This window comes from Pteronotus mesoamericanus, unplaced genomic scaffold (genome assembly GCF_021234165.1).
Source record: "Pteronotus mesoamericanus isolate MK-2021 breed Mesoamerican mustached bat unplaced genomic scaffold, CSHL_Meso_final contig_657, whole genome shotgun sequence".
In the NCBI taxonomy this organism is placed as follows: Eukaryota; Metazoa; Chordata; class Mammalia; order Chiroptera; family Mormoopidae; genus Pteronotus; species Pteronotus mesoamericanus.
In genome coordinates, this window is record NW_026555229.1 from 1,742,566 (window position 1) to 1,770,537 (window position 27,972).

At 36.8% G+C, this 27,972-nt stretch overlaps 1 protein-coding gene and 1 non-coding gene across 2 annotated transcripts in view; one reads left to right on the forward strand and one right to left on the reverse strand.

Moving 5' to 3' along the window:
• Positions 1 to 27,972, reverse strand: part of ARHGAP19 (Rho GTPase activating protein 19) — a 58,819-nt gene that overhangs the window by 26,261 nt on the left and 4,586 nt on the right. Inside the window, exons 2-6 of the mRNA XM_054581300.1 lie at positions 8,060 to 8,325; positions 6,979 to 7,059; positions 5,261 to 5,470; positions 2,492 to 2,718; positions 642 to 728 (exon numbers count right to left, since the gene is read on the reverse strand). Coding sequence (XP_054437275.1) covers positions 642 to 728; positions 2,492 to 2,718; positions 5,261 to 5,470; positions 6,979 to 7,059; positions 8,060 to 8,325 — 871 coding nt within the window. The remainder of the gene's footprint in view (positions 1 to 641; positions 729 to 2,491; positions 2,719 to 5,260; positions 5,471 to 6,978; positions 7,060 to 8,059; positions 8,326 to 27,972) is intronic.
• On the forward strand, positions 4,032 to 4,138 carry LOC129077375 (U6 spliceosomal RNA). The gene has a single exon (XR_008529833.1). It is a non-coding gene; the product is annotated as a U6 spliceosomal RNA (small nuclear RNA).

The following is a 27,972-nucleotide window of genomic DNA, read 5'->3' on the forward strand; positions in this document are numbered from 1 at the left end:
TATAAATTCTTACGAACATCGAAAGGTCCGATATTCAGTGACACAAAGGGCCCTTTCAAGAGAGTAAAGGTGTGCCTCACAGGCAGATCCTCTCAATCAAACCAGAGAGTCTCTAGGAGGCTTAAAGGTATTGTTCCTCAGCCTTCTCATCAAGAGATCAAGTAGAGAATGGTTTATCTTCAAAGGATTTGTATATGTGGCTTTGGACTAATGAAGTAAATCCCACTAAAATTCCCAGAAGACCCACAAAGTTCTTGAGAAAATTATGTTGGCAGAAACACTGCTAGTTTGAACTAAAAGGGGCAGAGTTCAAAATGAAAGGAGGCTGCCAGACCCTCAATATTTTACTGGCAGGAAGCAGGCAGGATAAAACGCCTCTGGCTAACATATGCTGCTCTTCAGGAAAAGGGAAGGATGTGTCAGACAGGGAAGCCCATTACCCAGGGGGCAGAGCCCCCGCTCAGCCTCGAGGTACCTTGCTATCCTCCCCACCCCGGTCGTTCCCTCCAGGTTTTGCCCCTGCCTAATCTGCTTTTCAGAACCAGGGGCTTTCTTATCTGCTCATTTCTATAGCCCTCCTTAGGATCCCACCTTGCTCCATCCTCCTCGTCTGCTACCACCCAACCCCATTCCTTACCTACCTTAAAAAGTTTCTGGGAGTGTTTAATCATGAAAGCCATCCCATTGTTTAACTTTGTGATATTCTCTTGGAGGTCATTTGCAGTGACCTATTCAGAGAAATACAAAAACAAAAAAAGGGGGATTAAGAACTGGCAGATACTCCATTTACTTACCAATAAGCTTATTCTTTTAAAGGTATGAGATTTCCACTGGAATGACATAATCTAGGAGGAACCATGTGTCTCTGAAGTGACCAGGAAATCCTTACGAACCAATCTTCATTTTCTGATTCTGCTTGAGAATTAGACATGCAAGCAGAGTTGCTAAAGATCTAGTCTGGGAAAAGGGTCAGGAAGAACAGAATCTGTACCAACCACCAAGGAGGTTGCCTCTTCAGACAAACAGGAGCTTCTCCAAAGACAAGAGACTGTCACTACTAAATGACACCAAAGGTGACATCTGTTTCTTAAAAACACAAATGGTCATTGATTCCCTTCTCCTGTTTCTCCTGCCTATGTTTTAAGCACTTAAGCATCTCTGCTATGCCAAAGCCTTCATCCTCAACATGTATCTTTATTACTTAAGTTTTGTTTTTGGCAAGACTTCTTACATACTTTTCTTTATAGGCACAGATCACTCATTCCTTTTCACAGTTTCAGTTAACTGGTTCTAAAATCCTTAATATGGACAAACGTTGGCGTGCGCTTTCTTCTCATCACCCAACCACCCTCCCACCCTCGTCCTCACCCCCTACCAACCTTTCTCTGGGGAGGGGATCCTCCTGGCCCAGGACTTTGCAGTATTTTTTTCACTAGTTACTTGTTAAGTAAAATGTACACATAACCCCTTCTTTGCCTTCCTTGTCTCATTTCTTATATCCCCCAAATATTTTATAAGTCAACTATATCCCTCTATTTCTATTATCTTTCCAACTACCTCGTCAGGTAAGTGGGAAAAGTATACTATTATACACAGTTTGCAGAGAAGGCTAAGCATAGAAAGGGTAAAGAATACAGACCACAGTTGGCTTACAGCTTCCAACCCAAGTATCCTGGCTCCCAATTCCATCATACAGTAAAATCTGTATTATGAATGGTCAGGAACATGAACCTATATACCTCTAGACCAAGAATCAAGTCAAAAGATTTTAGATAATTTATTTTTCATGTAAGTCATTGAGAAGGCCATGTTCTCAGTAATAAGAAGCACATTCAGGAAGGTTAGGACAAACCAGGATGGCTCTGTACGTCATCTAAAAGCTTAGTGGCATTATCCTGTAAGATCAAACAGCTCTATTTCTTTTTTTATTTTTTAGAGAAAGGAAAGAGGGAAGAGGAACAGGGAAGAGAAAGAGAGAAACATTGATTTGTTTTTCCATTTATTTATGCATTCATTGGTTGATTTCTGTATGTGCCCTGACCAAGGATTCAACCCGCAACTTTGGTGTATCAGGACGACACTCTAAGCAAATGAGCTACCCAGCCCAGGTCTAACAGCTCCATTCTAAATTTATACCACGCAATCTTCAGGAATCAATCTGATTCCCCAAGATAGCTTTCATGTTAAGAAGGAAATTACATTAACCAGTCAAAATGAGTATTCTTGTTTATTTAGTAGCTATAATTTTTCACTGAGTTTCTACTAATAAAGTGCCATTCAGGTTTATCAGAGATTAATTTATAAGTGAGGTTAACAAGAATTGCCCCCCTCAGGTTGGGTAACTCTTAAACGAACTAATAAAGTTAGTCCTTAAACTAGTTAAATAAAAGACTAGACCTTGGACCCTAGATAACTTCACCAAGGTACAGTCACAGGATAAGGCCCAGCCCAAGAACACCTAGCAGTCTTTGTTCTTCCCCTCAGCACTCACATTTTTTGGCCACAAGACATGGGGTGCAAACATAAGGGCTAGGTTATAGGCAGACATCTTATTCTTGTCTTGTTTCTTTGCCGTCTGGTACAGGAGATCAAGCAATAACTTCAGCAAGTTACGATTGGGTGGAGGGAGAATGAGGAAGAGCAATTGAAGAGCCTCAATTTGCCGTGCCTTATCTGGTATATTGGTCTTGTTTCCTTTATCATCAAACTGCATCAAATCTTGAAAACAAAAGAGATGATTGCAAAGGAGGGATAAAATACAAGCAAGAAAAAAAATCATTGTCCTTACTATTATCCTCCCCTCAACTCCAATTAAAAAAAGAATCAGGAACAAACAGAGATTATAGCATAATAACAAAATAACATCACTACAATTCAATAATAAAAACCCAATCAAAAGAAAAACCCAGTAAAAAAATAGGCAAAAAACACCAAAGAAGATATACAAATGGCCAATAAGTATACTCAGTATCATTAACGATCAGGGAAATGTAAATCAAAACCATAATGAGATACGCTTCATACCCACTAGTATGGCTATAATCAAAAATACTGACAATAAAAAATTTTAACAAGAATGCTGAGAAAATTAAATCCTCCTACACATCGCTGGTGAGAATGTAAAATGGCACAACCACTTTGAAAACACGCTTGAGAATTTCTCAAAAAGTTAAACATAGAATTACTATAAGACCCAGCAATCTTACTCCTAGGCGTACACCCAAGAGAAATAAAAATATTGTCCACACATACGTTTCATAATTCCACTCCTTCACTTTTCCTCACCCAGGTATTTTGTTGCTAAAAGAAACATGAGAATGAATTATGCCCTGGTAACAGGACAATCCAAATCCAGGCAGCCCCTCATGGGGTCCGAATCATTGTTTCTCCCCTAACAGACTGCACAGCTTATCAATAAAAACAGTCCCCTGGACAACGGAACTTTCAAAAGACACAGATAACTATTTGGGTATAATGCATATAGACCTGAAAATGATCATACTGTGTTGTTTAAGCTGTTGAACTGCAATAATAAATCCAGGTTTAGGAAAGACAGATCATACTTCTAGAAACTGTTCACTGTTAATATGAAATTGGAAAAAAAAAAATCCCCGCTAGTTATCAGCAAGGCATAGCAAATACTACAACTGTGCCACACCTCAATATAACCTCAAAGAACAGTGAATCATGGGATGTTGGAGGGGAGGATTTCAAACACTGTACTAAATTAATTCAATGGGAAAGCAAACAGAAGATATTCTTCATGTTACCCTTATAAAAAGAATTTATCAATATTTTCCATACCTTTTTCAAAGACTCAACGATTTTATTTCTCTCCAAAATAACTGTAAAGTTATATAATATTCTAGTAGTATTTCCTCATTTGTATCATCTGGATTATTACTGATAGTGCTAAAAAGATCTAATCTTATTTAATTTTAGAAATTCAAACTTGGTTTTCTTTTAAACAGTAAAACGTATTGAAAAGAAAAAAATCTTATGTTTACTTTTCTTCAAATTAGAAGCAAGAAGTGCTTGCTTCGGCAGCACTTATCCTAAAATTGGAACAATGCAGAGAAAATTAACACGGCCCCTGCACAAGGGTGACACACAAATCCGTGATGCGTTCCATGAAAAAAAAAATTATAAGAAAGAGAAAAATGCTCGTGGGTGGGAAAACCACAGCAGCATAACAGCTGTGCAACTGAAGAATGAACTCTCTGCCACATAGGCAGACGGGAGAATGAGGAAACTAGGAGCTGAAAACGGAACATTCTCCAAGATACATTAAGTTAAAAAAAAACAAACCAAACACCATAAATCTAACGCCCTACCATCACATAAAAAGAAGGAAAGGAATATATCTAAGTATTTGTAAGTCTATAAACTACCTCTGGAAGGATACATTAGCAATCATAGCACTGTCTGCCTCTGGGAAGAAAAAGCAGGTGTTGGGGAAGCAGGGTGGGAGAGAGTCTTTTCACTGTATACGCTTTTGGACACTTTGAATTTGAACCATGTGAATGTACTGACTATTTAGAAAGCAAATAAAATTATTTTTAAAAAACAAACTTCAAGGAGGATAAATGGGAATGGAAAAAGATACAATAAAAAAATTGAATAATAAATAAAATAAAAAACATACTTCCTTGGGGTAGTGAACATACAATACAATATACAGATGATGTATTATAGAATTGTACACCTGAAACCTATATAATTTTATCCACCAGTGACACCCTAATAAATTTAATTTTAAAAATCCTAGGGAAAAGAAAAAAAAAAATTTCCAAGAGTACAGATGTTCTCAACTGAGGCAAAATTATACTTAGCAAAAGCCTCAAACTAAGGCAAATGTACCAAACCTATAACCATCTCGGTAATGTGAATTGATGCAATGAAAGCATACATTTATTAAGCAGCTAAATATCCAAAGCACTATAGTAGGATTCCTGAGGAATAAAAAATAATTAAAACTCAGAATTTATCTTCAAAGAAGCTAATTTAGCAAGAAAAACATTTGATTAAATCAAACTTAGCTGGCCAATACTTAAAAGTACCCAGAAAAACCCAGAAATACCATGAAGTTTTAAACAATGTTAGCAGAAGTATTTTGGGTTTTTTTTCTTTTTTTTTCTTTTTTCTTTCTTTTTCGTCTAGCAGAAGTATTGCTATGGGTTACAAACAAAAGAAAATTCCAAAGGATTTTACTAAATTGAAAGAAATGTATTTACATCTCCAGCTCACCTCCTTTACTCACCAGCAATTTTGAGGTGCGCGTGGAAATGCTTATGTGTCAGCAAGGGCTCAGGTAATTCTCCTAGAAACATCTTCAGCAAGGTGGCAACGTCATTTGAGTGAAACTCCCCTGATTCCAAGTCAATATCAGTGCCGTTATTGAGAGCATCCCTTAAAATTTGCTGTCGGACACTATTCCCTGGTACTCTAAACAAACCCTCGACTCGCAAGTCTGTTTAGCATTAAAGAAAATGGGATATGCAAAAAGGAAGCAAAAAGAGAAAGTATGATTAAAGTAAGTCATCTAAAAAAAAGAAAAAGAAAGTAAGTCATCTAAAAGGCTACTTTACACTAGAAAGTCCTTGAAGAATGTTTTTTCCCATTTTTCCAGAGTGGTTTAGAACCCAGTAGGCCCTGAGGGGACATTCTAAACATCCCTGGGCACCTGGAGATCTCCCAGACCGAAGTCCACCCCGGAGTCACTCAAAGTCCTGAGGCATATCTGGGGACTGACTTTAATCTGAACAACAGAAGTGAGCCTGAAAAATAAGTTGGAAGAAAAGACAAATCTCCCAGAGGGCCCCTTTCCTTTGCCATCCCAGACATTGCTTGAAGGGGTTGAGTTCATATGCGCAGGTTTGTTGCTCCTATAAACAGTTTCCCAGCCCAAAATAAATCTAGAGCCTCTGTGTTTCCACTGGAATTGGAACTCTAACCTATCAGATCACCTTTCAGTCTAAGATTCCTGGATTCTTCACATCATCCCACCTGAACTATGTTTCCCTCCCAACTAGGTTCTAAACTAATCTCAAGGGATAAAAAAGATGGAACGTATAGTTTGGGTTTGATCTGGAAGAAGCGTGAGAGTTCATGTTTTCAGTTTGGGTACGTATTTATCGTCATATAACTCTTTAATTGAGGGGACCAAGTTCAAACGCCCACAAGGCCAGGCAGGTAACAGTAAACAAGTGAGCAGGAACTATAACCAACTGGAGAGCACACACCTGTGCTCTAGCTGATTGTGTCAAAGTGGCAACGGGCCCAAGGATGCTGGATCTTCCTATCATCCCAAGAAATTAAAAACCTGGATTTTCCCCATTTTAAAGCACTGATAACTAATTTTATTTTCAATTTAATCCTTTGCCAGCCAAACAACGCCTGAGTGTGGACAGCGAGCACTCTGGCTGCCAGTTTGCAACCTCTGCCCCAGCTCCTAGCACAGCAACCCACATAGAACAAGCCCTAAGTGTTTGTGTTGGACTCACTGAAGGGTCATATAATGCCACGCATTTCACATACACTCAACTGTGCCAAGCAATTACAGCAACGACATAACCAGCATGACCACAAAAAGACAGTGGGAATTAAGTGAAGAGTGCATTATAATCATGGAGTTCTAAAAACCAAAGTATCTTTAGTGATAAATCATGCTCCCTGGAATAAATGTTACAATTCTCTAGGGACAGTCTATTTTTCCAGAAAAAATGTCTCTCTGAGTCAAGGGGAAGATGTGATTTCATAGACACTATCTAATTTATATACATCTTTGAAAATAAAAGCAAATCAATACATGAGATGAAATTTTAAAGAGAATATATTTAGAAACACGCCACCTGAAAGTATCACTGATTAGTGTCTTTGTTGATGGTTAATTGGCACCTACTAACTCAAGGACATTAGCTCTCAGTAGAAAACTGACAATTCTTTATTAAAAAACAACAAAATTTCAAGTAGTCTTACTTTTGTGTAGATATTCAATTAGCTGGTATATCTGGGCAATGCCTTCCTCTGTCAGTGGGGATCCAAATATTACGCCTTTTTCTTAAAAAACAAAACAAAACAATAGGACAGGACCATATTTTCCAGAAATAGCACAAAATCAGCATACTGAAAACTGCTCAAGCATCCTATGTTACAGTTCAGCAAATGCTTTCACAAGGTCAGTAAACAAAACCCTTGGAGCTGAAAGTGTGCCAGAAAATGCAATCAAAACAACTCTCAATCAACTCTGCAAGTTTAATATTAGATTTTAGGTTCCTTGAAGGCAAAGACCATCTTCTCATTTAAGTAACAATACCTTAAATGTTGATATTTAATTTAAAAACAAATAATAGAACTTAGATCATAATTATCAAAGCATGGAATGAGGGTGGGAGGTGAGGAGGGTGGGGCAGGGGAAAGTGGTGGCAGGAAAATGGAGACAAATGTATTTGAACAATAAAAAAAAATAATCATAATAGTAATTGTCAAAGCATGACAGATTATCTGCTAGAGTCGGTACAGGGTCTGATCTGTTATAATGTTTAAACTCTTTGCTACCTTAATGATTTCATTATAGTTAATAAAATAAAATAGTATCTCTTTAATATCTTATCTAAAGCAGCATTACAAATTATTTATTGGCTGATTCATAGGTATTTGTCTTTTCAAAGCATTCCATGGAATGAAAACATTTGGGAACTAACAACTACATTACAAAAAGAAAAAAAAAGAAATATAAAGAATTTCAAACTGTCTTTACTGTACCGCTAGCTGTGTAACTTTGTTTTCTTAAGTATTACTTTAGTACAGTATTAATGGAGCATGAAAATCCAGGTGCCCCTGATAAATTTCTAAACTAATATGTCATCCCTCAAGGACAGATATATATTTGCTTTACTTTATCTAGACTGTTTCTATAATTTTTATTGTTTTAATCCTTCTGAAAATGAAAAAAAAAAAAAAGGAGGTATTAGCAGCTCCTCAATGAATATGCAGAGGTGAAGAGTGAAGCCCAGGAAGCAACTGAGGCAGGTGCACTCTTCCCAGACACATCTCCTACCCTTTCGCTTGAGAGACATCAGAGACCGGAAAAATCCTGTCGCTGCACCAGCCCCACCAGGCAACTTAAGGTCCATCTCTCCCATCAGCTGAGCCAACTCAGTTCCAGGTAGATCAATGAGTCTTGTGATATTGCTGACCACCAACTCAGTGAACACCTCAGGTTTCTCATGCCGGAGTTTTTCCACAAAAAAGTCAGGATTGAAGATAATGGGCTGACCTCGAAGGGAAGAGTCATTGCAGATAACAAAATTGCAGATGGCATCACTGAAAAAAAAGAAACAGAAGAATCTTTGGGGGGATCATTTTTATGTGTTTCTCATGCGTTCTCAGTCACATAAGTATTCGCTCTTTCTATGGGTTAATCTACAGACTGGTCTTCCGGAAAACCTTATTCTTAATGTGTTCACTGCACCAAAGAAGGCAATTTGGACTTATTGCTGTTTAATTTACACCCACCTAGATACTCAGGAATTTAGTTTAAAAAAAAAAAGACACCAAATAGCCTCTATTATATGATCTGAATTTGCCTCTTAATTTCAAGGACATAACATAGGAAGATACAGACCCTTACAGCCTCCCAAATCTAATGACATATTAGAGTTGGTAGTCACACAGACCACAGCTCCTTATTAAGACAGTGAAACACTGAATTATTACTTGTAAAACAGCAGACCCGCAGATGTCCCCCTAGTACAGCAACGGCTAAGCATCTAAATAAGGCCTTCTTGGGAACACAGCCAACACTAGACAGTATTTCCCATGCAGTGATCAACTGCTGCTGGCACTGTGTTCAGACTAGTCTCAAACACCACAGGAACCATGTGACAATAAGCATGATACTATTTAAGAGCTAAAACTAAACCTAAATAGTGTAGTAGACATTTTAAGGACGACTACCCATAGGGTTCTTTGGCTCCTGGGTCCCTACACAGGAAGGTATCTCCTTATAATCAACTCCCCTTAATTGAGCTGGGCCCTCTTGGATTCTGTTTCTGATAACCAAAAAACCTTCACTAAAATGCAAGACACAGGTACATAAAATATAGATATTAATTCAGTCTTGCTCAGGTCCAGAAATAGGTTTTATTTGAAAATCCTTCAATCCTGCATGCCTCTGGCCCATCATCAGTTCGCCCTTTTCTCAGAGAGATTCTTCTCCCTAAGGTACTTGAAAAAGTTTGTAGTGTTTTGCTTCTAATTTCACTCTTCTTTCACTGAGTAATACTCAGCAGGTACACTCTGTGGGCCCCTGATCTTCACTGGTTTTGCCCTCCTACATCACTTGGGTTACACTCCTGGCAAAGCTCCTTTGACTCTCAGAAATAATTCCTTCCCTGTTCTTTGTTTTCTAATGCCTAACTACTGTACGTATTACTTTTAATATGTTACATATAAGAACTGTGTTATTCCATCTCTTTTAGCAGACCCATTACCGCTTGTTTGTACCCATTACCAATTATCTTTAATGGCTTGTTCTAATCCTTATTATATAAACAGTAATCTATTATATAACAGATGAGTAGCTATAACGCAAGCCAGAGAGGACAAGTAATCACATCTGTCAAACAAGGTCGAAATTCACCTGACTCATACAAACATTCCCACAATAAAAACAACCACAACTTAAAAGTCTTCCACAACACCTAGGCACCAAAGCACTGTTCCAGGAAGATGACTCCTCTAAATAATAAACATAACTCATCTATAACACTTTGCCAACATTTCATGGATAATTTTTAATAATGGTATAATGAAAACAAAGCATGGGTAAACTTCAAAGTTCATCTCTACTTCCTTGAAAAATTATTACATAATTTTAATCAACAGCCCAAATCTTCAGTTGGTAACTACTAAATTCCTTCTTTTCTCTAAAATGATAATATATAATAAGAATTGACATAAAAATTAAAAATTATGAATGTGTTCTCAAGCCAAAAAGTCATTAAAGAAAGAGAACTTAAAATGCTTATCTCCTCAACCTTTCTACACACTAAGGTAGGTTATTTTTCCTGTATACATTTAAAGATGCCAATGATTATAATATAAGCCAAATAAAATCAAAAGTAACTTTATCCTAAATTGGTCACAATGCCCCTTTTTTTAATGTCAGCTTATTTCAGTCAAAATACAAAAGTCAACATAAAACTACTGTTTATAATCACTGCCAATGATAAACTACTACTCTACTGACAGAGCCAGAAAATCATGAAATGTGCTAGCACTGAAGAGAGTCTTACAATTCATCGACTCAAACTATCATTTTACAGATTTCACTTCCCTTTTAATTCTGAAAAACAGATTTCAGATCAAATTAGTTCTACCATATAAATGTATATAAATAGCATCCATTATATTCCTAAAATATAAGCACATACTCACATATAACCTCTAGATCTTTATTACTATCTGGAGCAAGGGTCAGTTAAGAGTCTAAAACTTACATTACATTTGACCCTATGGCACTAAAGTCCCAGCTTAAGTGTTTCTCAAAAGAATCCTTTCTGCCTGGCCATCACCCCCACATCCCCTCCTTCCTAAATAGGTAGAACAGGTAAAAGAATAAATAAGTTCAAGGTTTCCCCGACTTAGTCACAAAAAATACAAGAAAAAGATACCTTGGGAATCTTAACACACAAGTAACAGGCAATCTCCATTTCCTTTCCCCTCCTGCTTTTTCTGCCCCTGCTTCCCCATGATCATTCACTCTTGTTTTGCCACACTTTGATTTCTTTAACTGAATTTCCGCCCCCCCTCACTTTTTCTTAGTAGAGCATCTGGCAAGGTAAGATGGAAGAGAGAAATAATTTTTAAAAAAAAGTAAAATGGAAAGTGAGAGATGGAAAAGACCGGTAGAGTGGGTTATGTTCTTAAATTATCTCCATATCATAAAACCTGCTAATCCCTTTCCACAGAATACATGATCCCACCATATAAAGCAGAGAGTATCCAAAAGCATGGCTAAGAATTTAAGAGATTTCTAAGAATAAAGAAAAAATACTACATTTAAGCAAATACAACTTCCTACTCTGTAGTATCTTATTTTAAAACAAATTCTAAGTTTGTTCAAGTTCAAGAAAAATAAATTTCTTACATAAGAGCTGAAAGCTTCTGATGAGGCATTGGTAAATGGAAGAGACAGGAAAAAGCTTTCTCCTTGTTTGCTGTGACAAAGGAACCCTCCTTTCCCTGCCCCATTACAGCCTACACAAATTCCAGGCATGTTACAGGGCACAAGGACACATTATGGGGCCTGAAAGGCAGTACTTATTAGGACTCTAAGCGCTCATCTGCAAAAAGGAACAAAACAGAAATTAAAAACTGGACCAGTTAATTGTACTTGTCAACACATAGACGAAATTCAACAGTAGTCTCCCATCACATTTGAAGGTTATATTAGATGGAACAATCACATAATGTAGGAATATAAGGACAAGCAGTTTTATAAAATGGGGGGAAAGGTGATCCCTACCTCGCATCATACACACACAAAAAAATAAATTCTAGACAGAAAAAAGATCTAAATATGGAAGGCCAATCTTAAAAAAGTTTAGAAAAGAGTACAGAAGAACAAGTTAATGATGCAGAGGAAAGGTTTCTTAAACAAGATAAAGAGTACAATCCACAAATAAAAGACTAATACATTGAACTACATTAAAATTTAAAATTTCTATAGCAAATGCCATTATAAACAAAGTTCTTAAAAAATAAAGTCACATGCCTCTGGAGAGAGGAACTGCATAAAGGAGTGGGAGAGAAACTTCACTGCATGCTCTTTTGTGCTTTCTGGATTTTTGATTCATGTGAACGTATTCACTCATAATAAATAAAAAATAAATTTCAAACTTTAAAAGTAATAATAAAAGATAGCCATAAACTGGAAAAAATAATTTGCCATGCATTTAAAAGGATGAGCATTCAGAATTGATCAGTATGCCTAAAATTTATTTTTAAAATACACTCAATTTTCTGACTGGCTTTATGCTAGGTGATATAAGCCAGTCAGAGAAAGCCAAATACCATATGATCTCATTTATATGCAGAATCTAATGAACAAAATAAACCGACAAACAAAATAAACTGATGAACAAAACGGAAACAGAGGCATGGACCCATGGAAGAGACTGACAGCTGTCAAAAGGTAGGGGCAGGGCAGAAGTGGGCAACGGCAGCCGGGGGGTGGGCTGGGGGATTGGGATACATAATAGGGTCAAATGATAAAAGTAAAGTTAAAAAATAATAATAATTTGGAGAAATTTTGACCATTCCTTTTTGTCTTCCTCTTTTTCGGAGGAAGTCCAATTATGCCACCGGTAATTGAGGGTCTCTTTATTTTTCAGCTTTTTCCCCTCAGTACTTTAGTTTGCATTTCTATTGCTAGGTCTTCAATTTCATTAATCTTTTACTGTCCAGTCTCTAATCTGCTAAGTCCATCCAGTTAATTTTTCCTCTCAGACATTGTGTTTGTCAACTCTAACAATTACATGTTTTCCCAAATCATTAATTTTTCTTGTTATTATGTTGTTTTTATTTAAATGTTTGATCAAATTCTCTAATGAAACCATGTAGACCTAGAGTTTTCTTTGTGAGGTTTTTAATTTTCTCTTTCTCACATTAATTTTGGTAAATTGTGTATTTCTAGGAATTTGTCTATTTCACATAAATTTTCAACTGTTACTGACATAAGCTTATTTATAATATCCTCTTAGGAACTTTGTAACGTGTTTATGTTCCACAGTGATGTCCTCCTTTTTGTTTCTGACGTTGGAAATTTATGATTTCTCTTTTTTTAATGTATGAACGTTATTAAAGGTTTATCAATTTTATTAGCTTTGTCAAAGTTTTGTTCAATCCCTCTATTACATTTGTTGTTTATTTCATTAGCTTTTGCTTTTCTTTTTTACTTCCTTTTATCTACTTTCTTTACTGGATTCAGGATAAAAATGGCACTGCCAATGAGTGGGTAATGGATAACCTTTTTACCAGATGGAAGGAAAAAAATGAAAATTGACACCTATCTCACACTATACACAAAGATCAATTCCAAGTGAATCGTAAATCTAAAGATGAATAGCAAAATGATAAACCTGCTAGAAGGTAATACAAAAGAATATATTCTAAAACTTAAGGTGGGTAAATAATTTTTAAATAATACAAAAAATACTAACTATAAAGAAAAACATTAATACATTTCACTTCATTAAAATAAAAACTTATTTTTTAAAACTTATTTATCTTTCATCGAAAGATACCATTAAAAAAGTGAAAATATAAGCCACAGAGAATGAGAAAGTATACCTGCAATATATATAGCCAAAAAAAGGGGGGCTCATATCTTGACTATATTAAGAATCCCTACTAATCAATAAGAAAAAAATAATGACCTAACAGAAAAACTGTCATGAGATTTCAATAAGATCTTATAAAAAGAATAGCCAAATGGCCAATATATTCACGGAAAAAACTACTCAATATCATTAGTCATCAGGGAAATGCAAATCAAAAAAAACAATGACATATTGTTATTTAACAAAATGGCTAAAATTGAAGATATTGACATTACCAAGGTTTAAAGAAAGTAACAGTAAGGCTTTTATACTGATAGTGGGGCTATAAATTTTGGGAAACTGGTCTTATCTGCTAAGTTACACAACAGTGCACACCTATGGTCCAACAGCTCGATTCTATACCTGGCGTGTGCAGCCACATGTTTGCCAAGAATCTCAAACAAGAATGTTCACTGAAACATTAACTTCTAAACAGCCAAAGTTAGAAGCAAAATGTTCAACAGAAGGGTTTAAGAATTGTGGCATAGCCCTGGCTGGTGTGGCTCAGTGGACTGAGTGCCAGCCTGCGAACCAAAGGGTCACCGGTTCAATTCCCAGTCAGGGCACAGGCCTGGGTTGCAGACCAGGTCCCCAGTAGGGGGCACAAAAGAGGCAAACACACATTGATATTTCTCTCCTTCTCTTTCTCCCTCTGTTCCCCTCTCTCTAAAAATAAATAAATAAAAATCTTTTAAAAATAAAAAAATAAAGACTGTAGCATATATAATGGGCATATCTTACAGGAAGGAAAATGGACAAATTCCAGTTACGTGCACCGTATGGATGAATCTCACATATAATGATGAGCAAAAGAAGTCACACATACACAGAAACTATTTACTATACAATGCCATTTATATCAAATTTTAAAAACAGACAAAACTATAGTGTTTAGAGATACTTAAGTGATAAATTGTAAAGAGAAGCAAAGATTTATTTACCATAAATTTTAGGGTAATGATTACATTTGGGTATTAGTGCTTAAGAGGAGGCATGAGAACATAAGAGGAGTTTCCAGGATGCTAGAAATGTTCTTGTGATAATCACTGAGCAATGTGAAAAAGGGAGGAGTTCATTTGAAGTAAATATGGCAAATGTTAGGATTTGTTGAAGCTGAGTGATAGGAAAAGAGTGTTGATATTATTCTATATATTCATATGTATAATCAACATCTTTCATGACAAATTATTTTAAGAAATCAAATAGTTCCAACCTAAATTTTGCTATAACTTGATGTACATATCATGGAAAATCAAAGTATATACTAAAAGTTAATTTCCTCATCATAAAAGTTTTAGATAGCCAGAACCAGGAGAATTAGGTTAGGTATGTAGGCACAGAGATAGTAAATGGCTTCAGTATTTAAATGCATAGACCAGGCAACTATCCTAAAGAGTGATAAAGGCAAGACCTACCCCTCAAAAAGGATAATTTTTATAACCTATTTATGGTCTGCAATGATTACTTTTACCACTAGATGGAACCCTACATGAAAGGTGATATGCCTAGTGAAAGCACTAGAAACAGAACCCACAGCTAAAAAATCAATTACAAAAAAATGAAATGCACGTGCTTTTGAGGCATGTTGAAACCATGAATCTGCAAAATCCAAGGGAAAAAAATCTGTACCTGCAGATGTATCTTTTGGCTGACTACTGGTAAAACTTCATACACACAAAACTAAATGTTTCCTCCCTAGTGAATTGCTTAACTTGATTTGTTCTCCAAGAACCACAGCCTTGGCAACATCTATCAAAATATGAGCTATATTTAAAGTTGTCTAAACCTAACTTACCGCCCTGAGAGAAGTATGCACTCTCTTACTGCTTCTCAACCCTCTGACACATGGCCCTGAAACATGGCTTTAAAACATGGCTTTTAAACAGTTCCTTTGTGAGACAGGAACACATACAAGCATTAAGCAAGAGGCTATATTATTCTTTCCTTTCTACACATCAAATTTAAACTGATATCATAAGTACTGTGCATAAAGAGAAAGGATAAAACAGACCCCACGTGCCTACACTGGGAGGGTTTTGTTTTGGTTTTTTAATAACAAAAACAGTTCAAAACTGAGAAGTAGTACCGTAAGATTTCAGGGAACAATATCCAATTTCTGAGACAAAAATTCTGAAATATTTACATCCTAAGGTCTGCCCTTATGAGTAGCTGTCCAAGGTTTTGTATTATGAACTTCCTATCTTTATTAGTCTGCAAAAATATATTTGACCATTATATTTGGTCTCGACTTAAACTATTCAATAAATTCAAAGTACTAGAGTAACTTGATCTGAATTAAACTGGAAAACTATGTAGAGAGGAAAGAATGTTCTTTTCAAAACAGCATCTTTATGAACCAAAATTAATGACAGAGGGCAAACAGAACACCCTATTTTGCTGCGTACAATGCACTCCTATATATAATGCACACCCACATTTTTGGCCGAAACTTTCATGAAAAAAACTTTCATTTTAATTTTTTAATTCAACTTTTTATATATTTATATTTAGAAACAAAGTGAATGTACCCATGTATAATGCACATCTTTTTCCCTCAAAAATTTAGCCAAAAAAGCATGTATTACACACAGCAAAATGTCGTAATCTGTTTTTAATTCTAATCAGAAGAAAACTTGTATCATCACTTGAACTATATTTACTAAAGACAACCAACATTTTGCTTTTACATTTTTAGTATTTATTTTATGCTGAATTTACTCCTAGGCCATAAGTTTTGGGGTCTTCAGTTTCTTCTGGGCTATCTCTTTCCTCTGTGCAGCCTCCTCTTCTGGTTTAGGAACAATCTGCTCTTTTTCAGTAGGCTCTCTCAACACGGCCGGGACCGCCGCGTATGGGTTAACTCGCCCATGAGCTCTGCAAGTTCTGTGCCACATCTTGGGAGCTTTGTTCACTTGGATGTGCTCAATGACCACAGAACCTATATCTAAACCCTTCAATTCAGCATTTCTCTCTGCATTTTTAAGCACATGTAGCAAAAATTCAGCATTTTGTGGGCCACCGACCCTGTGTCCAGCCCTACTGTTTGGCCTGAGCAGACCTACCAACGCCACCATGGTAATGATGGAACAGCACACATTGCTTCTGTAAAGTATCATCCTTCAGATACTTGGTGTCTTTTCAAATACGCATAACCTTGACTTGGCCTGGGCAGTTTCAGGATTGTTCTTAAAATGAAACGAAGATTTGAACCTCTTGATTTGCATGACTTCGTGGAGTTTTCTGGGTCAAGGGAATAGCAAACCATTTTCAGAGGTCACCTCAGGCCACTTTCAGGAAGAACAAAAGAATTCTTTATTGCTTATCTCTTAACCTAAACTTTTTTAGAAACATGACTTGAGATTTTGCCCTATGGAGTAACAATGTAATGTTCTCAGTCAAAAAGGCTAATTACTCTTCTTCAGAGTATCAATAACACGAATTTATTGATATATATTTACTTGTCAATTTTTATCGTTTTGGGTGTCACAAGAATTGGTATTACAGTCACCCCTCCGTGTCTGCTTGTTGCAGGAAAAAAAACATTTTAAAAAATGTTACATTGTTGTTGACCTGTACTATATATCAACAGCTAGGCCTACTGGTGTTTGCATCTGTGCTGAACATGTACAGACCTCTATTCTTGTCATTATTTCCCAAACAATACAGCGTAACAACTATTTACATTGCATTAGGTACTATAAGCAATCTAGACAAGATTTAAAGTATAGAGGAGGACTGAGCAGGTTATATTCAAATACTACACCATTTTATATAAGGGACTTGCACATCCATGGATCTTGGTATGAGGCGGGGGAGTCCTGGAACAAATCCCTCTCAGATACCAAGGGGCGACTACGATTCTGTTGCTGCCCACAGGTGGTGTGCAATAGGTAGTTTACTTGTATTAGAAAAGTAACACCAAATATCCTATTTATTTAGAGAAAGTTCTGTTAGATGCTTTGCTGACAGTACAGTGCTTTGTTATCTATGCATAAAAGCTATTTACCCCTTGCTCTGGCCAAGCGGCTCAGTTGGTTGGAGCATCGTCCCACGCACCAAAAAGCTGCAGGTTCAGTTTTGGTCAGGGCACATACCTAAGTTGCAGGTTCAATGCCCGGCTGAGGTGTGTACAGGAGGCAACCAATTGACATTTCTATCTCATATCCATGTTTCTCTCTCTCCCTTCCTCTCCCCCTAAAATCAATAAACATATCCTCAGGTGAGGGTTAAAAAAAATCTATTTATCCCTCAAAAATGCAGTCAAAGATTCAGGAAACTCTCTTTTCTACGGACTTTACATGTCATGAGCCTCAGGCAATTAAAACTCAAAGTATTTCTGTATATGATCACATTAGGTTCTAAAAGGCTATTACTAAATCCACTTGTTCCAAAGTTCAGCGTGATAGTATCCAAGAGACTATAAACACTTTTGCTCTGACACATGACTGGTTCATATCTACACAAGTTTACATACTGAAAACTCTTAAGAAGTTCTCTGAGTCAATATTCTATCAACATAATCAAAAGTCTCTTCATCAACTAGCATAAGAAGGTTAATTGCTTTTCTGAGACACATGGTAGCCAAACAAGAAATCACAGTCACTCATGTGCCATTAAAATCAAACTAACCATGATCCATTGAATGCTTGTAATTTTAAGAAATTATAAGGCACAGGAACAAGGGACCAAAGTAAGTCTCTGGCCTCCAAAGGTTAAAATCCACTAAGCACTACAAGAATCTATTTGTTTTTTTCCACAACCTCTATTTTCAAAAATACAAATGGCCATTAGCACATGGCATTTAGGAGGCCCAATAAGATGACTTTGAAAATTATGTTGCAAACAATTTTTGGTTTTTTGCCTTTGCATATATTAGCCTTTTAAGCATCAGTATTTTAAAGAGATCTTTGGACATTTGCCAAACTCCTCTGAAACTGGAAGGTATTGTGAGACTTTCTTCCCTGTAGTAAATCTTAAGAAACCGCCACCTTGGGTAAACACGATACATACACTTTCCCACTCAGCTCTCTGAAGGACACCAACTGCTGAAATGATGTAATACTGAAAAGATAAGTTCTAATATATAAGATTTTATGGTACATAAATTATATAATAATGTTGTAACTAAGTTTTTAAAAATTTAAATATTCCAATTTCTTTCAACATTTTATTTCTTAACACCTAAAAAGACTCTATTGTCAGTTAAAACGTTTATTATGCTTTAATAAAATTTAGACTTTAGCCTCTGTACGATTTTAACACATAACCCAGATTCAAGCTCTCAATAAAAATTTGTTAACACATTGATGTAAGTGTATGTTTCCCATCAGTGGATTTATTTTTAATATTTAAAAGCCACGTTTATTTAATGAAAAGCACCGGTTGAAAAACAACTGATTTCTCGCTTGGCGTCATCCTAACAATTAAAGCAGATTGAACACCATCTAATTGAAAAGAGCTTAGTCACAAGGATGGCTGCCACAGAATGACCTTACCAAGAGGAAAAAAAAAGTAGACCTTGTTACTTGAATGAAGAAACTATTATTGCAACCAAGGGAGAAATAGGAGGGATTCTACAACTCAGAAACCTTTAAAATGATAAATGGGCTTGAGTAAACAAAAGCTAGCCATACTTCAAAGGGCTCATTATACAGTACATGTAGTGATCTCTGACTAAAGTATAAAGGATTTTTTAGAGAGTAAAAAGTATATAATGATAATGTTGAGTAAAATGTTACTAAATTATATTGTTCACTTTCTTGGTTTCTGATCTTCCCCTATTTCTTAGTTTCCTGTTATTTGGTGAGTTTTTTTCTTTAGCTTCATTGTTACTACTTACTTGGTTTTACTTCTGTAATTATGTTCAGTATGAAAATAAAACAACTTTCATTATATATATAATCCCAATGTCATCCTTTAGTTAGTTTCTAAATAATGAGGTTCTCTCCTCCCCAAAGGTAAAATTAAAACACTATAGCAAGTGTAGTTGTCATTATAGTGACATGCAATTACAAATTTAATATTAAGAACTATGTGATTTCTATATTTCATTCATGATTTTTTCCCTTTTTTTATTGTATTGATAGAACCTGGATGAGACCCCTTTATCTCTAATCAGATAACATACTATTTTAAATCATGCAAAATACTGTTTTACTTTTTTATTACAACACATTTCAGAAAATTGGACAAAGATGAACCAAATCATTTTAATTTCCTCTGATGAAAAATGAAAACAAAAAAATTGGGAACATATAATCAGGAACCTTTCTGAAGTGGATGTAGCTTTATACGTTATGTTAGACAACATTTTCTGTTGAACTGGGAGAAAGTTTATCTGGTATAGATAGACTGGCTACGTTCATTGTTGTATTTTGAAATCTTACTGAGTGCCAAGAAATTAGTTTTATGCTATGTAATACACTCTGGTCAGTAAGCAAAAAAAAAAATAAAGCCTAAACTTAATTAGTTTTATTTGAAACTGATCAATATGCCTTTAAGGAAAACATCTAATTTTCATCCTTGTGAATATAAACAATATTTTAATTAGGTATTAATTCTCTAAAAGCTCAAGGGTTAACACTACGGCATAACTAAACTCAGCTGGCAGGAGTCTGAATTGTTCTTTATCTGTGGTTCTGTTTCATTCTCACAGTAACAAAAGTTGGTATCTAGCTTTTAGGCAATAGTTCAGCTTGACAAATTACCTATACTTAATTTAGCAACTGATATTATTATTTATTATGTTTTCATTTGATTATCTTAAAGCTATGGCTACCCTGGCCCAGTAGCTCAGTTAGAGCACCCTCCCAATATGCCAAGGTTGCAGGCTTGATCCCCAGTGAGGGTACATACAGAAGCAACCAATGGATGCATAAATAAATGGAACAACAAATCGATGTTTCTCTCTCTCTCTCTAATCAATAATTGTTTTAAAACACTAATTTAAAAATTAAAAAAGTTATGGCTTCATACAGACTTATAGTTATGAATTTGATACAAACACATTTCCCATGATAAAATGTCATTAACTGTCATTAACCCACTCCATATTTGAATAATTATTTATAAGGTAGATCACAAAACTTATCAGCATCTGACAAAATTGTTCTAACCCTCCCCATGACAGCGTTATATTTAATTACAAAAAAAAGTATTGGTGGATGGCCTAATCTATGTTAATATGAAGGCTGAACATTTTTAACCTTCTTCAAAAATCATAATTTATTTTATTAATAAAGAAAATTTGAAAAAGAACAATGGTTTTCCCACAAGATTTAAATAACAGTAAAGACCATAACAAAAGAGTTAACTGCCAAATGCATTGTACAGACAATAAAAGCTCTAAGAATTCAGAAGTAGGAAAGTATCTTTCACCCGTATACAAGAGTTGAGGATTGAGCTGTCTTAAAAATGAGTAAAATTTGGACAGTGAAAAATAATAATAATAATGCCTAAATAAGGGACTTTTTGTTTGGGTTTTTTTTTTTTAAGAAACGTAAAATGCTTTCTCCACATATTAGTGGAAGCCCTTTTCGTGACATGAACCTTAAACAAAGGGAAGTGCATAGCAGGGTTAAAGAGATAGCAGTGGACAGCTGTTGTTTGTGCTCCCCAACATCTACTTCCCTCTTCCTCTGGTAGCAGCACCCCTATTCTCCTTTGAGCATTAACCTCTCTCCGTCTTTCAGTCTATGTGGTTTGGTGAATTGATGCTTCCCCCCTGGAAACCAAGTGTGAGCATATGACCCAGGTGTAACTAACCAAAATGTTCTATCCTCCACATTGATTGAAGCAAAGGCCCACAAGCCAAATCAGGACAAAAGGACTCAATTCCAAAACTCTTGCTAGATGCCGCTGATTTCTTAACCAGTGGAATGTATGAATGAAGCTGTTGGTGGTCCATTATTGCCACCTTTCATGAAGAACCTGCCTTCTTATGAAGCAACAACAGAGGAAATCAGACCTAAGAGAGCCAGAAGCAGATGCCTGGTGACGCTGACATTTGAGATTATCAATACAGTTTAAGCTATGCTTGATCTGTCCTCTGGACTCTATAGTTTCTTGAGCCAATCAATAATGTCTCTTTTTACTTAAGCTAGTTTGAGTTTAAGTCTGTGTCATATACAACTGAAAGAATCCTAACAAACATAAATACATAAAACTGCCCCTGCCCTGACTGGTGTGGCTCCAGTGGATTAGGCATCATCTCACAAACTGAAAGGTCAGTGGTTTGATTCCCAGTCAGGACACATGCCTAGATTGTGGGCCAGGTCAACAGTTAGGCATGTGCAAGAGGCAACAGATCAATGTTTCTCTCCCTCATTCTCCCTCCCTTTCCCTCTCTCTAAAAATAAACAAACATCTTTTCTAAAAAGAAAACTGCCTCTGATAGGAATCTGAGCCCTCCTTTCCTCATCTTCACTTTCAGAGCAGAGTAGTCATCTTGGGTATCCTTCCTCCCTACCTCCTTCTTGGCCTAGTCTCACTTCCTGCTAGACTCAAGATCGCCACTGCCTCCGAAGCCTGACTCTGTGGCTGTAGCTGGCAGCCTCTCCTAGAAAGTCTCCTTCTCTTCTCTATATTTTCCTGTTAATTTTGTGTCTTATCTCTTGGGCTTCCCCCTTCCACACCATTATTCAAATGCTTCTTAGCTTTTCATAAACTAGTCTTGGTTTTTCTTACAAATGTGAACTTCAGTTCAGCCAAATCCACCCCATTCACAGCATACACAGAAGCAGTGTTTAGTTCTTCAGCTCAACTTATCTCAGCTATTTTCATTGTTCACATTATTCAAAGGTTCTCATAAAAAAGTAAATAAAAATAAAACTTCCAAGCTTAATGCTTTGTTATGCCAAATAACTGATGCTGCTATTAAATCTAAATGAAGAATAAGAGAGTATTACTCTAACTGATAATTATAACTAAAAACTACCCTGTTCAAAAGATTCATGTGCAATAAATACCCAGCCCTAGGCACAAATGTAGTAACTCTTCTAAAATTATATATATATATTTCAAGATCATTACAAGCACAGATTTCTAAAACTTCATATAACTACATACCAGTAACCCCACGTGAAAAAATAGGGAAACATGAAATGTCAAAGTAGCTTGCTCAAAGACACATACTGCTTCAGTTGCAGGAACATTATCAATAAACACACCCTCCAGAATCTTTGCAAGTTTGAAACTGTGGGGATCAATAAGGTAAATACTATGTATCTTAAACATCAGCATGCCTCAAAAAATATATATAAATAAAAGGACTTATATGTACAACCCATGGACATGAACAGGGGGGCGGGGAATGCTGGGGTGTGGGGTGGTACAGGGTAGAGGGGAATAAAGAGGAGAAAAACACTGGGACAACTGTAATAGCATAATCAATAAAATATAAATAAATTAAAAACAAAACATACATATATATAAATAGCTGTTAAGTTAAATATAATTTAATAGTCTTGTTTCAGGTTTAATGTTCTAGAAAACTGTCATTCCATTTGGAATGCATATAGAGGGGTTTCTGTTTTTACGATTTCATTCATTTATTTTTAGAGAGAGGGGAAGGGAGGGAGAAAAAGAAAGAGATAAACATTGATCGGTTGCCTCTCGCATGCATCCCAACTGGGAACTGAACCCACAACCCAGGCACGTGCTCTGACCAGGAATAGAGCCAGAGACCTTTCAGTTTTTTTCAGTTTGCGGATGATGCCCAGCCCAGTCAGGGCTGGCCTTTTTTTTTTTTTTTTTTTTTTTTGGCAGCTAAGAAAGTATGGGTTTATTAGTTGAGGAAATGGCACCAAGCCCAGAGTCATAGGTAAGCTAGTGCTCAAAGACCTGGCTCCCCAGTGGCTTCTGGAGAATGAGTTATAAGGGAAAAATCATTAATCATGGTGGCTAAAGGAGTTGGGGTCATGGGCTCTACCGATTATTGGGACCAGAGTAGGGAGTAGTTGATGCATACAGACTTTTACAAGCTTACATGTAAATAAGTGTCTCAGTGCAAATTTAATCACAAATTATTTTCTTGTCCTCTCCGATTTGTTTCTATCCCTCATGTTCATTAAGATCTTACAGACCATCTCATACTTTGCTATAATTAGACTTAGTAAGTGCTACAGAAAGGGAAGCTTTGAGCATGGAGATAAGATGATTCTTCATATGCTCCAGTTACCAATTTATTCCCTCTTACGTGTCATTGCTTACTCTGCAAAAATGGAACCAGAGGCTTTAAATAGATTTCCTTTTCCAGCTGGTACAATATTAAGCATTATAATAAAGGCCACTGACAAGACATTGCAGGAGGAAGGGCCTTTCCTGTCTGCTCCCAGGGGGCTGCCCTAGGCAAGCTCCTGCAGCCTGCACAGCTTCTCCGGCGCCCAGCCCGGGCAGCACGGGCAGCTTCTCCAGTGATGGACTCCAGCGTATACAACAATCAGCAGCACACACAAGGCAGTAGCTTCCCAAGGCTCCTCCCTATAAACAGCTTTCCCCAGTCCCTAAAAGGGTACATTTCTAGCAAGTTCCATAATGTAAATGTCCAACAAGTTCCATCACAGCAACTTCTTTGCCATTCAGGGAGTCACCATCATGCCTTCTCTAACAAGGTCTAGATCTCTACCCTAGGGGACTTCTTTCTTGCCCATTCTATCTCACCACTAAGAATTATAGCTGATTCTTTTTACCCCCGTTTATTAAGGTGTAAATGACAAAAAAAAAAAAATTAGAAGGTAAAGTGCTGATTTAAAAGAAAAAGCCAATAATCTAATCAAGTGTAACGTATCTCTCCCAAAGATAAAATGCGCTAGCAATGTGGCATATACTGCTGGCTTAGTCTTCATGCAAATGACCAAATTTACCTATATCAGTTGGCTTCCTACGAGCCTGAATGGAGTCAGTCCCCCCAAACCCAACTAACAGACACAATAGTTCTGGGCTTCCAATTAAAACAAGAAAAGTCCTGACTGGTGTGGCTCAGTTGGTCGGGAGTCATCTCACAAAGTGAAAAGTCGCCAGTTTGATTCCAGTCAGGGCACACATCTGGGTTGTGGGTTCGGTCCTCTGTCAGCGTGCATGTGAGAGGCAACCGATCAATGATTCTCTCTCACATCGATGTTTCTCTCCCTCTCTTTTTCCCTCCCTTCCCCTCTCTCTAAATATAAATAAATAAAATCATTTTAAAAATTAAAAAAGAAAAGATTGCCGCTCTCTGAGGACCTTCCACACAACCAACTGGCAACCTCCCTTATCTATCCTTTTTCTTTTTTTGGTTTTCTCTTGTGAAGGTTTTAAAATCATTATTCTTCCCACTTTGTTCAGTATCAGATTCATTTAGTTCTAAATACATTAAACCCTCTGAAAAAAGGATATGTGAGCATCATTAATTTCAAGAAAATCTCATCCTATCAGGTGATTTTGGCTCTACAACCAAAAGTTAGAGGCAAAGAAAGGCGAGCCACTTACCAGTTTCTGCAGATTAATTTTATAATTCTATTTTCTTCTCCCCGTACCCTGTTTTCCACCAAGACTAGCCTTATCTACAAATATAACGATCAAATTCTCTAAGTCAGATAATTGATAAAAAAATAAAATATAAGATTCAGATTCAAGAAGGACCCCTGAAATATCTACTCCTAATTAGCTGTCAGATAGAATTTGACAGCAGAAATACAAAACTGGATTTAGATATTTAAACCACATTATCTCACTTAACTTGTTTATGTGAGACCAGAAAGGCCTTCCTAAGATCAATAAAGGTCCCATCTATCACTTTTCTTAAAGTACCACATTGCTGTCTTATTAGAGGAAGAACAATATAATTAAAAAGTCTTCAGGAAGTCATATGTTTAGTCACCAATATTCCATATTCTAAAGTGCATGTAAATTATACAAGATACACGACCCTTTCCCCATCTTCAGGCACCTTCCTTATCCTCCAAAAACATTTCCAAAAAGGGATGCAAGCATCTTGTAGTCTTCATCTAAGCTTCCTGCTGCTCCTAAGCTCCAAGAGCAGGCTTGGGCCCCAAAACTTGGACACCGCTGGCATATTAACGTCACCAACTTTTCGCAAATACTATAACTACCACAGCTTGGTTTGCCTCCCTCCACCCCTATATGTTCCTGTTTGCTTTTTCTAATTCACCGTGGGGTTTTCCCCAGTAAATATTGAGGTTAAAAAGTTTGTGACTCTTTGTTATCAATTTCCTCTCTTCATCTAATAATAGCACTTTCTTTTTATGCCTCTTTTAGATTCAAAAAACACGAAGCTGTATTTTCCTACTGCCAATTTTGTGGGGAGGTGGGTATATTTCCTACTTTAGCTTTTTCTCTCTTTGACCATTAATAGTTTCGTTATTTTTATACTACTACTGGTAGCGTGGATGGCTTCTATTTGTAGATTTCCCTTAAGTATAATCCACTTAAGGGTAACTTGAAGGTATAGTAAATGGAGTTAATTTTTAAAACATCATTCTAGCTGACAATGGTCAGAAATAGAGGGAAGGGGATGTTTATCATCAACAGGTCAAAATATAACCTGGAAATCTTCATAGAGCAATTTTTCTTACTTAATTCTTCCATTAAAACAATTTAAAGCATTTCTACGTATTAGGAACAGGCTTAAAATAATAATGAGGAAATAGAAAGCTAGACGGTTCTAAACAATGATCACATATTCGACATGCAAATATTAATGCACATCATACTCAATATTATCGTTATAGTCAATATTATCATAATAACTTGTATGGTAACAGATGATTACTAGACTTATTGTGGTGATCACACGGTAAGGAATATGAATGTCGAATCACTATGTTATATACCTAAAACTAATATAAAATTGTATGTTGACTACATTTTAATAAAAAAAGTATGCAAATACGGGCTTCCGGCTAAGATGGAGGCTTAGGTAGATACACTTTACCTCCTTGCACAACCAAAAGAAGGACAACAACAAATTTAAAAACAAAAAAACAACCAGAACTGCCAGAAAAATCAAACTGAATAGAAGTCCGATAACCAAGGAGCTAAAGAAGAAACATTCATCCAGACTGGTGGGATGGGCAGAGACGGGCAGCCCAGCTGAGAGGGCATGGGCCAAGGCAGCGGCTGGCAGACCAGGTGGTACCCACATCTGCGTGTGGATAAAACAGAGGGACAGCTGGGGAGCAATACAGACCAGCAATCCAGGGCTCTAGCGCAGGAAGAGAAAGCCTCAAAACCTCTGGAGATAAAAACCTGTAGGGGTTGCGGTGGCAGGAGAAACTCCCAGACTCACAGAGAAGTCTGATGGGGAGACCCACGGGGTCCTAGAATGGACAAAACCCACCCACCTGGGAATCAGCACGAGAAGGGCCCAATTTGCTTGTGGGCAGTGCGGGAAGTGACTGAAAGCCAGACAAGGGCCAAGAGCCGAGCAAGCGGCACTGTTCCTTCTCGGACGCCTCCCCAACAGACAAGGTCAAACTCAAAGACGTGGGTTGCCCCACCCTGGGGAATACCTAAGGCTCTGCCCCTTCCAATGTAAAAGGCACGCTGAGACAAAGAAATATGGCCCAAATGAAAGAACAGATCAAAGCTCCAAAAATAGAACTAAGCGATGAACAGAGATCCAACCTATCAGATGCACAGTTCAAAACACTGGTAATCTGGATGCTCGCAGAATTGGGTGAGTATGGTCACAAAATGGAGGAAGAAGTGAAGGTTATGCAAAGTGAAATAAAGAAAAATATACAGAGAACCACCTGTAAAAGGAAGGAAATCGGAACTCAAATCCACGATTTGGAGCAGCAAGAAGAGATAAACATTCAACCAGAAAAGAATGAAGAAACAATTCCAAAATATGAGGAGAGGCTTAGGAATGTCTGGGACAATCTTAAACGTTCCAACATCTGATCACATGGGTGCCAGAATTAGAAGAGGAAGAGCAAGAAACTGAAAACTTATTTGAAAAAATAATGAAGGAGAACTTCCCCACTCTGGCCAAGGAAACAGACTTCCAGGAGATCCAGGAAGCTCAGAGTCCCAAAGAAGTTGGACCCAAGGAAACACATACCAAGGTACATCATAATTACATTACCCAAGATTAAAGATAAGGAGAGAATCTTAAAAGCAGCAAGAGGAAAGGAGACAGTTACCTACAAAGGAGTTCCCATAAGACTATCAGCTGATTTCTCAAAAGAAACCTTGCAGGCAAGAAGGGGCTGGAAAGAAGTATTCAAAGTCATGCAAAGCAAGGACCTACATCCAAGATTACTCTATCCAGCAAAGCTATCATTTAGAATGGAAGGGCAGATAAAGTGCTTCCCAGATAAGGTCAAGTTAAAGGAGTTCTTCATCGCCAAGCCATTATTATATGAAATGTTAAAGGGACTTATCTAAGAAAAAGATTAAAAACTATCAATAGTGAAACAGAGGGGAGGGGAGGAGGAAGAATGGGAGAAAAGGTATAGAGAATAAGCAGCATAAATAGTAGGTACAAAACAGGCAGGGGGAGATTACCAATAGTATAGGAAACGGAGAAGCCAAAGAAGTTACATGTACAGCCTATGGACATGAGCTAAGGAGGCGGGATGTCGGG